Source organism: Xenopus tropicalis, chromosome 5, assembly GCF_000004195.4.
Source record: "Xenopus tropicalis strain Nigerian chromosome 5, UCB_Xtro_10.0, whole genome shotgun sequence".
NCBI classification, from domain to species: Eukaryota; Metazoa; Chordata; class Amphibia; order Anura; family Pipidae; genus Xenopus; species Xenopus tropicalis.
The window spans coordinates 11742103-11755045 of record NC_030681.2 but is presented as its reverse complement, the minus strand read 5'-3'; the positions used below and the strand labels follow the sequence as shown (position 1 = coordinate 11755045).

The 12943-nt window shown below is 48.2% G+C and overlaps 1 protein-coding gene across 2 annotated transcripts in view; it reads left to right on the top strand.

Moving 5' to 3' along the window:
- spata17 (spermatogenesis associated 17) overlaps positions 1-12943 on the top strand; it is a 117898-nt gene that overhangs the window by 78170 nt on the left and 26785 nt on the right. For both annotated transcript variants that reach the window (XM_031901878.1, XM_031901879.1), the window contains 2 exons: positions 2799-2999; positions 6633-6781. In XM_031901878.1, the coding sequence (XP_031757738.1) occupies positions 2799-2999; positions 6633-6781 (350 nt within the window). The remainder of the gene's footprint in view (positions 1-2798; positions 3000-6632; positions 6782-12943) is intronic.

Here is a 12943-nt window from a genome sequence, read left to right as displayed (position 1 = left end):
GGAACCCCCTACCCAACATCCCCCGGCAGGGCATTCCCCATCCTCACTGCCCTCACCGTGAGGAACCCCCTACCCAACATCCCCCGGCAGGGCATTCCCCAACCTCACTGCCCTCACCGTGAGGAACCCCCTACCCAACATCCCCCGGCAGGGCAGTCCCCAACCTCACTGCCCTCACAATGAGGAACCCCCTACCCAACATCCCCCGGCAGGGCATTCCCCAACCTCACTGCCCTCACCATGAGGAACCCCCTACCCAACATCCCCCGGCAGGGCATTCCCCAACCTCACTGCCCTCACCGTGAGGAACCCCCTACCCAACATCCCCCGGCAGGGCATTCCCCAACCCCCTCACTGCCCTCACCGTGAGAAACCCCCTACCCAACATCCCCCGGCAGGGCATTCCCCAACCCCACTGCCCTCACCGTGAGGAACCCCCTACCCAACATCCCCCGGCAGGGCATTCCCCAACCCCCTCACTGCCCTCGCCGTGAGGAACCCCCTACCCAACATCCCCCGGCAGGGCATTCCCCAACCTCAATGCCCTCACCATGAGGAACCCCCTACCCAACATCCCCCGGCAGGGCATTCCCCAACCTCACTGCCCTCACCGTGAGGAACCCCCTACCCAACATCCCCCGGCAGGGCATTCCCCAACCTCACTGCCCTCACCATGAGGAACCCCCTACCCAACATCCCCCGGCAGGGCATTCCCCAACCTCAATGCCCTCACCATGAGGAACCCCCTACACAACATCCCCCGGCAGGGCATTCCCCAACCTCACTGCCCTCACCGTGAGGAACCCCCTACCCAACATCCCCCGGCAGGGCATTCCCCAACCCCCTCACTGCCCTCACCGTGAGGAACCCCCTACCCAACATCCCCCGGCAGGGCATTCCCCAACCTCACTGCCCTCACCGTGAGGAACCCCCTACCCAACATCCCCCGGCAGGGCATTCCCCAACCTCACTGCCCTCACCGTGAGGAACCCCCTACCCAACATCCCCCGGCAGGGCATTCCCCAACCTCACTGCCCTCACCGTGAGGAACCCCCTACCCAACATCCCCCGGCAGGGCATTCCCCAACCTCACTGCCCTCACCATGAGGAACCCCCTACCCAACATCCCCCGGCAGGGCAGTCCCCAACCCCCTCACTGCCCTCACCATGAGGAACCCCCTACCCAACATCCCCCGGCAGGGCATTCCCCAACCTCACTGCCCTCACCGTGAGAAACCCCCTACCCAACATCCCCCGGCAGGGCATTCCCCAACCCCACTGCCCTCACCGTGAGGAACCCCCTACCCAACATCCCCCGGTAGGGCATTCCCCAACCCCCTCACTGCCCTCGCCGTGAGGAACCCCCTACCCAACATCCCCTGGCAGGGCATTCCCCAACCTCAATGCCCTCACCATGAGGAACCCCCTACCCAACATCCCCCGGCAGGGCATTCCCCAACCTCACTGCCCTCACCGTGAGGAACCCCCTACCCAACATCCCCCGGCAGGGCATTCCCCAACCTCACTGCCCTCACCATGAGGAACCCCCTACCCAACATCCCCCGGCAGGGCAGTCCCCAACCCCCTCACTGCCCTCACCATGAGGAACCCCCTACCCAACATCCCCCGGCAGGGCATTCCCCAACCTCACTGCCCTCACCGTGAGAAACCCCCTACCCAACATCCCCCGGCAGGGCATTCCCCAACCCCACTGCCCTCACCGTGAGGAACCCCCTACCCAACATCCCCCGGTAGGGCATTCCCCAACCCCCTCACTGCCCTCGCCGTGAGGAACCCCCTACCCAACATCCCCTGGCAGGGCATTCCCCAACCTCAATGCCCTCACCATGAGGAACCCCCTACCCAACATCCCCCGGCAGGGCATTCCCCAACCTCACTGCCCTCACCGTGAGGAACCCCCTACCCAACATCCCCCGGCAGGGCATTCCCCAACCTCACTGCCCTCACCATGAGGAACCCCCTACCCAACATCCCCCGGCAGGGCATTCCCCAACCTCAATGCCCTCACCATGAGGAACCCCCTACACAACATCCCCCGGCAGGGCATTCCCCAACCTCACTGCCCTCACCGTGAGGAACCCCCTACCCAACATCCCCCGGCAGGGCATTCCCCAACCCCCTCACTGCCCTCACCGTGAGGAACCCCCTACCCAACATCCCCCGGCAGGGCATTCCCCAACCTCAATGCCCTCACCATGAGGAACCCCCTACCCAACATCCCCCGGCAGGGCATTCCCCAACCCCCTCACTGCCCTCACCATAAAAAAACACCTATGCAGCTTCAAATATAAGCTCAGGTCCTCAAGTCTAAAGGTTAAAAATCTGGCTCTTTGGATCTTTTCTATGTAAAAAAGATTCCCCGCTATCATGTAATCATGTCCCCTTGCAAGCGCCAATACATATGGGCTTCCAACCCCACTCGCCATCTAGACAACTAGCAGCCACCCACAACCAATCTTTATCTTCTCCACACCCTCCTCTGATGGACCAACAGACGGCCTAGGGTTAGGCATACAGAGGAGGTACGTACCCAGCACCCCTCCATTGCACCCCAGACACGTGCCTCTTCTATCCAACCCCATCCTATAAAATCTCCCTTGTAGTTTAACCCTTACTTTTCATCTTACTCTCACCTTCATTTAATGGATAACTTGAAGCCAGCCATTCTTTACATTCATAAAATAGGGTTCTTGTATAATATGCTTCTTTTTTATAAACATGTTTTTCCATTATACATTGTTAAAAACCTAAAGTAATAATTGTATTTTCAATTGTAGGTTCCTGGTATATACAATTCCCCTTACAGACCATTCCCAGATTCTATGGAGATCCGGCTACAAAAGGCAAGACCGTTAAGTCATAAAGATCGTCCAATGGAAAAGCCTGAAAATCCAGATCTACTCTATTCAGACTGCAGAGACGCCTTTTCTTTTCCCATAATGCAGCCTCTGCCACCAATTGGCATGAAGAGACCACAGGTTTGTTTTTTCATCAGTCAATAATTATCATGTACTTTATTAACCATGTCATTCTGCAATGTTAATACATGTTTTAGTATTTGAAGGGTCACTAAACTATATTTTTTTAATTAATTCTGGACAAAATGTTTCCTTTATTATGGGAATTAATCAAGTAAGGGGAAAAAACACAAGCAGTGACAGCCAATATGTGAAGCATACCTGTTAATTATATGCCCCCTCTGGATTTATTTTGTTCAGCTACAGCTCTTTTACTGACTTCCTTGTCTAGCATGAAGCTCCTCCCCTTTTTGCTTTCTGAGCCCTCATTCTCTCTCCAACTATGATGACCTCAAAGAGGTGCCTACTGGGCATCCCTGATTGTTTTTAATTGGAGCAGAGGCAGTGAGTATCCCCAGTAGGCACCTCTTTGAGGTCTTCATAGTTGGCGAAAGAAGGGCTCAGAAAGGGGGGTGGAGCTTCATGCTAGACAAGGAAGTCAGTAAAAGAGCCGCAGTTCAGCTGCTTGTAATAGAGAAACAAAATAAATCTGCATGCAGGGAGAAAGGTTATTCTGGGGGATGTTTAGAGTAATTCTAGGGGATTTTAAAATAAAAGGCTTACTTATGCTTTAACAAATATAATCAACTGTATAGCATCAGCTTATATGACAAACAAACCTCATTTTCTGCTTGATGATTTCCAACTACCCCTAAGCTTAGCTTTTCAGCAGCAGCCCACTGAGCATGTGCAGTGCCACTGACACTTGAAAAGATGGCCTAACCAAATCAGAAGATCACGAAATGTCAAGAAAATTCACGAAACAGCTAAAAATCCGTTTTTGTCGCACAACATTTTTGTCGCCCGCGTCTTTTTTTTGTCGCGACCGTGCCTACTGTGCAACTTTTTTGCCACCCGATAAACTTTTCTGCACCAAATTGTCACGGACATTTTTCTAAACAATTTGCCAGTGGCGAAATGCGGAAATTTGCTGCGAATCCATGCTTGCCGAAAAAATTCACTCATCACTATCAGATACCAATAAGTGACTTGAGGGGGGGGGGGCATATGGGATATAATTGTTCAGTTAGTTTGCTTTTGAATCTGACCTTTGTGGTCACAAACTAACCATATGTCCCATATGGCGCCCCCTAAAGTCACTGACTAACTAAGGGGTTACAGAGCTGAAAGCAGGAAGTAGTGTTCTGGCTATTATGTTCGACATTTGCCCACTCCAGCCTTTATAGATTACATTTTGCAAATATTTTTCACTATCAGTAACTAATCAGTGACTTGAGGGGAGGGGGGCATATGGGACATAATTGCTCTGTTAGTTGCTTTTGAATCTGACCTGCGGGCTCACAAACTAACTGAACAGTTATGTCCCATGTGGCGCCCCCTAAAGTCACTGACTAACTATGAGGTTAGAGAGCTGAAAGCAGGAAGTAGTGTTCTGGCCATTATGTTAGACATCTCCCCACTCCAGCCTTTATAGATTACATTTTGCAAATATTCTTTATTTTTCAGTCTGTCCATTTTACCCAGTTTTCATTTTTACACTGAACTGTCCCTTTAAAGGAGGGAAGGAACCAGCAGTTCATTATTTAACCCCTTCTGTAGACTGGACACCTTTGTTATGCAGTCATTTGGATACAAAAATATATAAAAGCAGCTTTTTTGTCACTTTAAGGCTCAGCTTCGAGCAAGATTTGAAACGGCACTTTCACCTCTGGACAGGGAAATTAAAACATCTTCAAAACTGCATTTTACAGTTTCCAGTACAGTCTTAAAAAGTAGATATTGCATCTCTTTAAAGTTCAAATAAAAATTCCATTAAGTACTTTCCAATGCAGCAACCTTTCTGTCCAGCTGTGAGAAGTACTAAATGATACTTATTTGCCATTTGTGTTATTTACGGTCCATGACTTTTATGGAAACTGGTTCCTATTATTGGTTTCTATTAATGTAAAACATAAGTGAACATAAATGAGGCGTGAATCATTTCTTTTTATTAGGCTTACAGTCTTCACTCATTGCTGGCTGGGACTCCAGCTGAGCCTGCTTAGGGATAACCTATTGAAAGTCAGAAAATGTGGAGAGAAAAGTCATTTTTTTTTTCTTCTTGGTATCGCTGTAGAACGGGGATAGAAGGAATAATTAGTGCCTTGATGAAACACTGAGATGTTCTTCGTCAGTAGCTAACCATAGATGTCACATGATGTTTCCTCTGCAAATAGAAAGCTTCCCTGCTAACCAATCCTTGTGAATTTCATGCCATTTAAATGGGAAACTCCGGCCTCACACAACACAAAATCCCCTAATATACCTATCACTGTAATCTGTTCCTTCAAAAAGTAGGAATAAATACCATTTTTATATGCTGAAATCCAGCTGCAAAACAGTTCTTCTCTTTCTGCATCATTTGTGATCCTGGCAGGGGAGGAGGGACTAAAACATTGCAAATTGTAACAACTTCTCCACAGCTTACAGACAGCATGCAGGAACTACATAACCCACAATGCATTGCACTGGGATGTTCCTGTCCTTATTGACATCATGTGTGCAGCAGGGGATTGTGGGATTGGGAGGAGGCAGGCTGAGGACGGGCGACTACTGTTATATTTTATTTGAGTCTCAAAGTAGTCAGCCAGACTACTTTTTTTTCCCCAGAATTCCACCAGTGGTTACAAAAGGGGCAATGTACTTTGCTCCATTTCACTGCTCCAGTAACAATCGCAATAAAGTTACACAAAAATAATTGTTCCTTACCATATATCATGGTTAAAACTGACTACACTTGGAGAGCCACTTGTTTGGTGAGGTCAGCAAATGAGCAGACCTTTTGCCAATGTGGGCAATGTTGGGCTCAGCGTCGGACCCGAGATCTGATCCCCTCCAGGGCGCTCCCACGATCCGCCATCTTTCTTTTAGGAGTGCTCTGGGGAGGGGGTCGGAGGATGTTGGGGGCCTTTGTGGGGGGGTTGAAGGCGGCAAGGGCCATTGGGGGGTACAGGGCCCACCGGGACTTCTGCCTGATTGGGGTGATCTGATCTTTTGGTACTCGGGCCAATGATCAGATCATAATTGTCGCTATGCAGGCAGTCAGATCAACGTGCAGATGCAGTCCTTGATCTGACAGATATTAGTTCGGTAGGCCTTACACGGGCAGATAAGCTTAAATCTGCCCGTGTATGGCCAGCTTAACAGTTTTTGGTCATTTCCATTATTTGCTGCATCAGTTCTTAAAATATCAGGATTCTGATACCAGAGAACAATCTCGGCTGTATATTCTGTTGCTGACAGTCCTCTAGAAATAACACCATAGATTTACCATCCATCTCAGGAGTTTACAGTCGCATTTAAGTGCATATAATCCATTCTAGTTTGTTAGAATTCTTCCATCTTTCATTAAATCCCGGCGATTTATATTGTGGGAATTCCTAGCCTTGCCGTTGCATGTAAGTGCTCTGCCGTTCCATCTATCACTGAGGTGTTATCAGCCCTTTTGTTATTTGTAACTGTTTCAGGGGGGATCGTGTTTATTAATTATTTGGGAAGGAAGCATGCCTCACACGTCTGCCCATGTTCTCTGACACCCATAATATGTCTTTAAGGAGCAATAATAAAACATTTAGCTTATCCTGTTTCTGCCAGGGACCCTTCCGTGATACGGCTGAAGTATTGCAGCAACGCTACAAACCCCTGGAACCAACCTTGCGAGTGGCAACATCAATCAGTTCAGTGGAAGAAGCCAGAGAGGAGCTCAAAAGGCAGGAATGGAGACGGGGCGTCCATGATAAAGGGTGAGTGTATGTTCTTTGGGGTTTTGATGCCCAATTTGAATTGCCTCCCGATGTAGCTTGTTTACTTTATCATGCAACAAAAATGGCATGTTTATATGATAGCCATACACCAAAAAGGGTTTTTATCAACATTGGAGACCTGTGTTGTTGCCCATGGCCACCATTCAGCAATTAAATTTGAACGGTCACCTACAAGTTAGAAAACAAAAGCAAAGATCACATTGGTTGTTTTCTCTTGAAAAGAGGCCCTTGCGAGGGGACATGATTACTCTGTACAAGTACATTAGAGGGGATTATAGGCAGATAGGGGGGGGTTCTTTTTTCCCATAAAAACAATCAACGCACCAGAGGCCACCCCTTTAGATTAGAGGAACGGAGCTTCCATTTGAAGCAGCGTAGGGGGTTCCTCACGGTGAGGACAGTGAGGTTGGGGAATGCCCTGCCGGGGGATGTTGGGTAGGGGGTTCCTCATGGTGAGGGCAGTGAGGGGGTTGGGGAATGCCCTGCCGGGGGATGTTGGGTAGGGGGTTCCTCACGGTGAGGGCAGTGAGGGGGTTGGGGAATGCCCTGCCGGGGGATGTTGGGTAGGGGGTTCCTCACGGTGAGGGCAGTGAGGGGGTTGGGGAATGCCCTGCCGGGGGATGTTGGGTAGGGGGTTCCTCACGGTGAGGGCAGTGAGGGGGTTGGGGAATGCCCTGCCGGGGGATGTTGGGTAGGGGGTTCCTCACGGTGAGGGCAGTGAGGAGGTTGGGGAATGCCCTGCCGGGGGATGTTGGGTAGGGGGTTCCTCATGGTGAGGGCAGTGAGGGGGTTGGGGAATGCCCTGCCGGGGGATGTTGGGTAGGGGGTTCCTCACGGTGAGGGCAGTGAGGGGGTTGGGGAATGCCCTGCCGGGGGATGTTGGGTAGGGGGTTCCTCACGGTGAGGGCAGTGAGGGGGTTGGGGAATGCCCTGCCGGGGGATGTTGGGTAGGGGGTTCCTCACGGTGAGGGCAGTGAGGGGGTTGGGGAATGCCCTGCCGGGGGATGTTGGGTAGGGGGTTCCTCACGGTGAGGGCAGTGAGGGGGTTGGGGAATGCCCTGCCGGGGGATGTTGGGTAGGGGGTTCCTCACGGTGAGGGCAGTGAGGGGGTTGGGGAATGCCCTGCCGGGGGATGTTGGGTAGGGGGTTCCTCACGGTGAGGGCAGTGAGGGGGTTGGGGAATGCCCTGCCGGGGGATGTTGGGTAGGGGGTTCCTCACGGTGAGGGCAGTGAGGTTGGGGAATGCCCTGCCGGGGGATGTTGGGTAGGGGGTTCCTCACGGTGAGGGCAGTGAGGTTGGGGAATGCCCTTCCTAGTGATGGGGTAATGGCAGATTCTGTTAATGCCTATAAGAGGGGCCTGGATGAGTTCTTGAACAAGCAGAATATCCAAGGCTATTGTGATACTAATATCTACAGTTAGTATTAGTGGTTGTATATATAGTTTATGGATGTGAGTGTATAGATAGGTAAGTATAGGTTGTGTGTGCTGGGTTTACTTGGAAGGGTTGAGCTTGATGGACTCAACCCTATCAACCTTATGTAACTATGTCTATGAATTCATCCAGGTCATCATATACAGTATCTAGTAGAATTAAGTCTAAGACAACTGGACTAATTAAGTCTAAGTTCTGTTGTCCTAGACTTAATTCTACTAGATACTGTATGTAACTATAGTTGCTATGGGAAACATCACCGGTGATGTTCGTCTCCCATGTTATTAAATACACCCCAAAGGATGTGCTAACCCAATCCTTGGGTGTAGGCTATACCCTCAGGAGCAGATGGAGATGTTAGCAGTGGGCAGGGAAGCCAACGGGTATGGACAGACAGGGGCCCGGTCCTCACAGTCTTCACTTCTTTTCATACCCTACTGCTGATCTGTACATCTGCTCCAGGGGGGAGAGCCCAAACATGGGAATCAGGCAAGTGCATCCTTATTATTAATATCATATAAAGGAGCCATTCTTGTTACTGCAAACATGTATTTTGAAAAGTCCAACCGCATTGGGATAAACAGTCCCTTTAAGCCTCATGTAAGCCTCTGTTCCTGCTCTCTGGGCACAACAGTTCTTAGAATCTCTAGCAGCATTCCTGTTGTGATTATAATCCCATTACATGTCAGCGGGATGGGGTGGGGATGAGTTTATCTGCCAAGAAAGCATGGTCTGATGTCTTTGGGCGCTTAAACAGTTGGAAATGGTTGGACATGAAAATACACTGGCACAAATTCATATTTCAGACAGTTCAGCAGAGGAATGTAATTTTATTGTGACTGATTAGCTAATACATAGTAAGTAAGCTTAAAAAAGACATACGTCCATCAAGTTCAACCATAATGCCTATGTACAGTATAACCTGCCTAACTGCTAGTTGATCCAGAGGAAGGCAAAAACCCCATCTGAAGCCTCTCTAATTTGTACTGAGAGCTATCCCCCCTACCCCTGTATTCCCTCACTTGTACTGAGAGCTATCCCCCCTACCCCTGTATTCCCTCACTTGTACTGAGAGCTATCCCCCCTACCCCTGTATTCCCTCACTTGTACTGAGAGCTATCTCCCATACCCCTGTATTCCCTCACTTGTACTGAGAGCTATCTCCCTACCCCTGTATTCCCTCACTTGTACTGAGAGCTATCTCCCCTACCCCTGTATTCCCTCACTTGTACTGAGAGCTATCTCCCCTACCCCTGTATTCCCTCACTTGTACTGAGAGCTATCCCCCCTACCCCTGTATTCCCTCACTTGTACTGAGAGCTATCCCCCCTACCCCTGTATTCCCTCACTTGTACTGAGAGCTATCCCCCCTACCCCTGTATTCCCTCACTTGTACTGAGAGCTATCCCCCCTACCCCTGTATTCCCTCACTTGTACTGAGAGCTATCTCCAAACATGGCAGCTGGACAGATTCTTACAGGGTCAGACTGGGGTGTGCAAGGCCCACTGGGGCTGCTACCCCATGGGCCCCCACACCCTCTCTGGGGAAGCGCCGGCAAGGGTTGGGTCTGGGCCGCCGGTTTCTTTCCCGGTGTCCCGACAGCCCAGTCCGACCCTGGTTGGGAGGGCCAGGTGAGGATTGAGCCAGGGCCCGCCAGCCCAGTCTGACCCTGGCTTCTTTATAAGACGGAGGAGGGCTCTGATTCCATTGGCTGATGTAGAAGGTAATGGTTATAATAATGATGTCTGGAGTTGTTTATGGCTAAATAGACCGTTTGTTTTTTCCAGCAAAAGGGGTAAAAAGAGGGAATGGGGAGACACTAAAATTACATCAATCATTGTTGACAAATTTTAAAATTAAACCTTTTTTGATTTCTTATGGGGGTTTTTTTGTTCAGCGCAATGAAATATAATTACACAGCACACAGTACCTCTTCTGTATTTTACTTTATGTTTGGATCGTATGTGTGAAATCAAACGTTAGCTGATCTTTTTCTCTCTTTTTGCAATAAATCAAGGAAGCAGCTAGTTTATAATCAAGTTTTCCTAATTGTTCAAGAGCTTCTCGCGTCGGTTCCAATTACTTTAATTACCGGTGCAGTGTGGGACGTTTAATATTCAGCAGAGCCTTTTCAACTTAAAGCACTAAACGAGCTCACCCCGTTAATAGAGACTGCTCCGTGCAAGTCCGTAGATAGCCATGGTGCCAATCGTATTATACCGGGGGGGCTCTGGGGCACAGCTAAGCATGATTACCCGCTTTTGATCCTGTATTCCTCTGTCTGCTCCGACTTATTTTCACTGGATATTTACAAAGTTGCGTCTTCATTTCAGCAGCTTAAATTTTCTAATGGTTTTCTGATTCTCTTTAGCACTGGGAATGCAGATAATAAGTCTGAGTATAATTAGCAATTTCTGGCTCTCTCTTTTTTTCGGCTCTTTCTTTTTAAGGTCATATTATTCTTCCTTTGCTTCTACCAACAGTGAAATATGGGAAATACTGTATCTATTGCATTCAGTATCTCATGCTAAGATATATTTAGATGAATGAATTCTAATAATGACTAATAATGGCCTGCTCTTACTGGCTGTTCCTATATGGGACAAAATGGCTGATACACTGACCACAATACACCTTTTTCTGTGCCCTGATGTCCTTCTGCATTGCTTTACCCATAATGCAGTGTTTTTCCCACAATTCCAATGTAATTGGGGGGGCAACTAAGTTGCATCAACCACAACTCGTATGCAGCACACCAACATGGAGGCAAACTAGTGTCCATTTTGGTGAATATTGTGCAAGTTGTTAGTGCCGGCCTATGTGCCTGCGCCCGAGGCAACCCCCCACCTCCTGTTTACCCCCAGCAATATTTTTCTGCTCAACACCCCCTTGTGACTTCCCCCATCCATCCATGGTTTGCAGACCAAACCAGTGGCGCAGGTCTTGCCGTAGGTGGCAACGAAGAATGCACATTTCTGAATGGTGTCAGGGGCTTTCTTCATTTCTTCATTTTGGGTTTTGAGCACACTGCGTAGATTAAATTGTATGTAATGCATGTTTTTAATGTGTTGTGCAATTCCTGTGATTGTTTTTGCAACCCTTGATGGTTTTGGTGCAAAGGTTTAGAGTTTGTACTTTTTTTCCCAACGTTATTATGTTGGGCTCTTCTCTCTTTTACTGGGTAACTGTAAATTTGCCATAATTATGCACCGGCCCCACTGTCTCTCTACTTTTTCCCCACCCAGTTACACTAACACCCCAGTCATTAGGTCCTAAACTGGTTTGGGCAAACTTCACCTCTTGTTTGTGCAGCCCCCATATCCCAATGTGAGGCGATTTGCACTGCTTTGTCCCAGGCCATGGTATCAGCAGATACTATCCAGTATCACTCTCCTGCACATCATGTATTATCATCATGTACTAACAGTCACAAACTCATATTTACAATTTTTATTTGAATTATTACTGGACAACAGTGGACCAGGCTAAGGGAACTGCCCCAAACCATATTATTATTATACAGCTGACCAAATAAGTATAGGGAGTTCCAGGTGCAAATTTGGAGGTGCTGATCACTTTACTTGGATTGTATAAAAATCCCTATGTGTTAGATCAGGGATCCCCAACCAGTGGGTCAGGGGCAACATGTTGCTCCCCAACCCCTTGGATGTTGCTCTCAGTGCCCCCAAACCAGGGAGTTATTTTTGAATTCCTGACTTGGGGGCAAGTTTTGGTTGAATAAAAACAAGATTTCCTACCAAATAAAGCCCCTGTAAGCTGATAGGGTGCATAGAGGCTACCTAATAGCAAATCACAGCCCTTATTTGGCTCCTCCATGAACTTTTATGGTGCTTGTGTTGCTCCCCAAGTCTTTTTACGTTTGACTGTGGCTCACGAGTAAGAAAGGTTGGGGACCCCGTGTTAGATCCATCATCTCTAGCTGTACCCTGTGTCATGCTATTGTCTGTATACTGTGGGCCTCACTACCCGCTACTCATCCACTTCTCCAAAGATAAACACATTGATATTTTCTTTACCATTCATTTTGTTCCAAACTGAGTGATTAGAATGCGCCGCCAGGTTAGAATTCATCCTACCCTTCCCTCCGTACAATATAATACGGCTACAAAATAACTTGAATGTTTCCCGGCAGCCTTTTACACTGCCTTCCATGTCTTTTCAGCCATAGCATCCCACGAGATAGGAAATTTTCTTTCATGTCGGAGCAAAAGAAAAATGTACTATTAAAATGCAATTCAGAAGTGATAAAAATTGTAAGTGGAGCAGCCGGCTCACAGCACCTCTTCTGTATACTCTGGGACATTGGGGCCACATTAATTTTTTCACTGATGTCCATCCCATGTGCAAATTAGCATTGCAAGTACCATAATCTGTCTTGTATGAGAGCTGAAAATCCCCCGAGGATATACATGTTTCTGTACTGTTGGAGCATTTAAAGCCAAAGTAGCCCGATTTCATTGCATATTTTGTCAGCTATTGCTTCTGAGAAACTTTTTGTCTTCATTGTTAATCCTTTATCCATTTTGTTGGCTGTTTTAATCTGTGTTTTAAACAATATGGGGCCCATTCATTAAGCCACAAATTAAGCCACTAATTAAAAGCACAATTGGAAAAAATTCGGAGTCACCACGATAGTTACATAGTTACAAAAAGTCGTACCATTTTAACGATATTATTGTGGTTC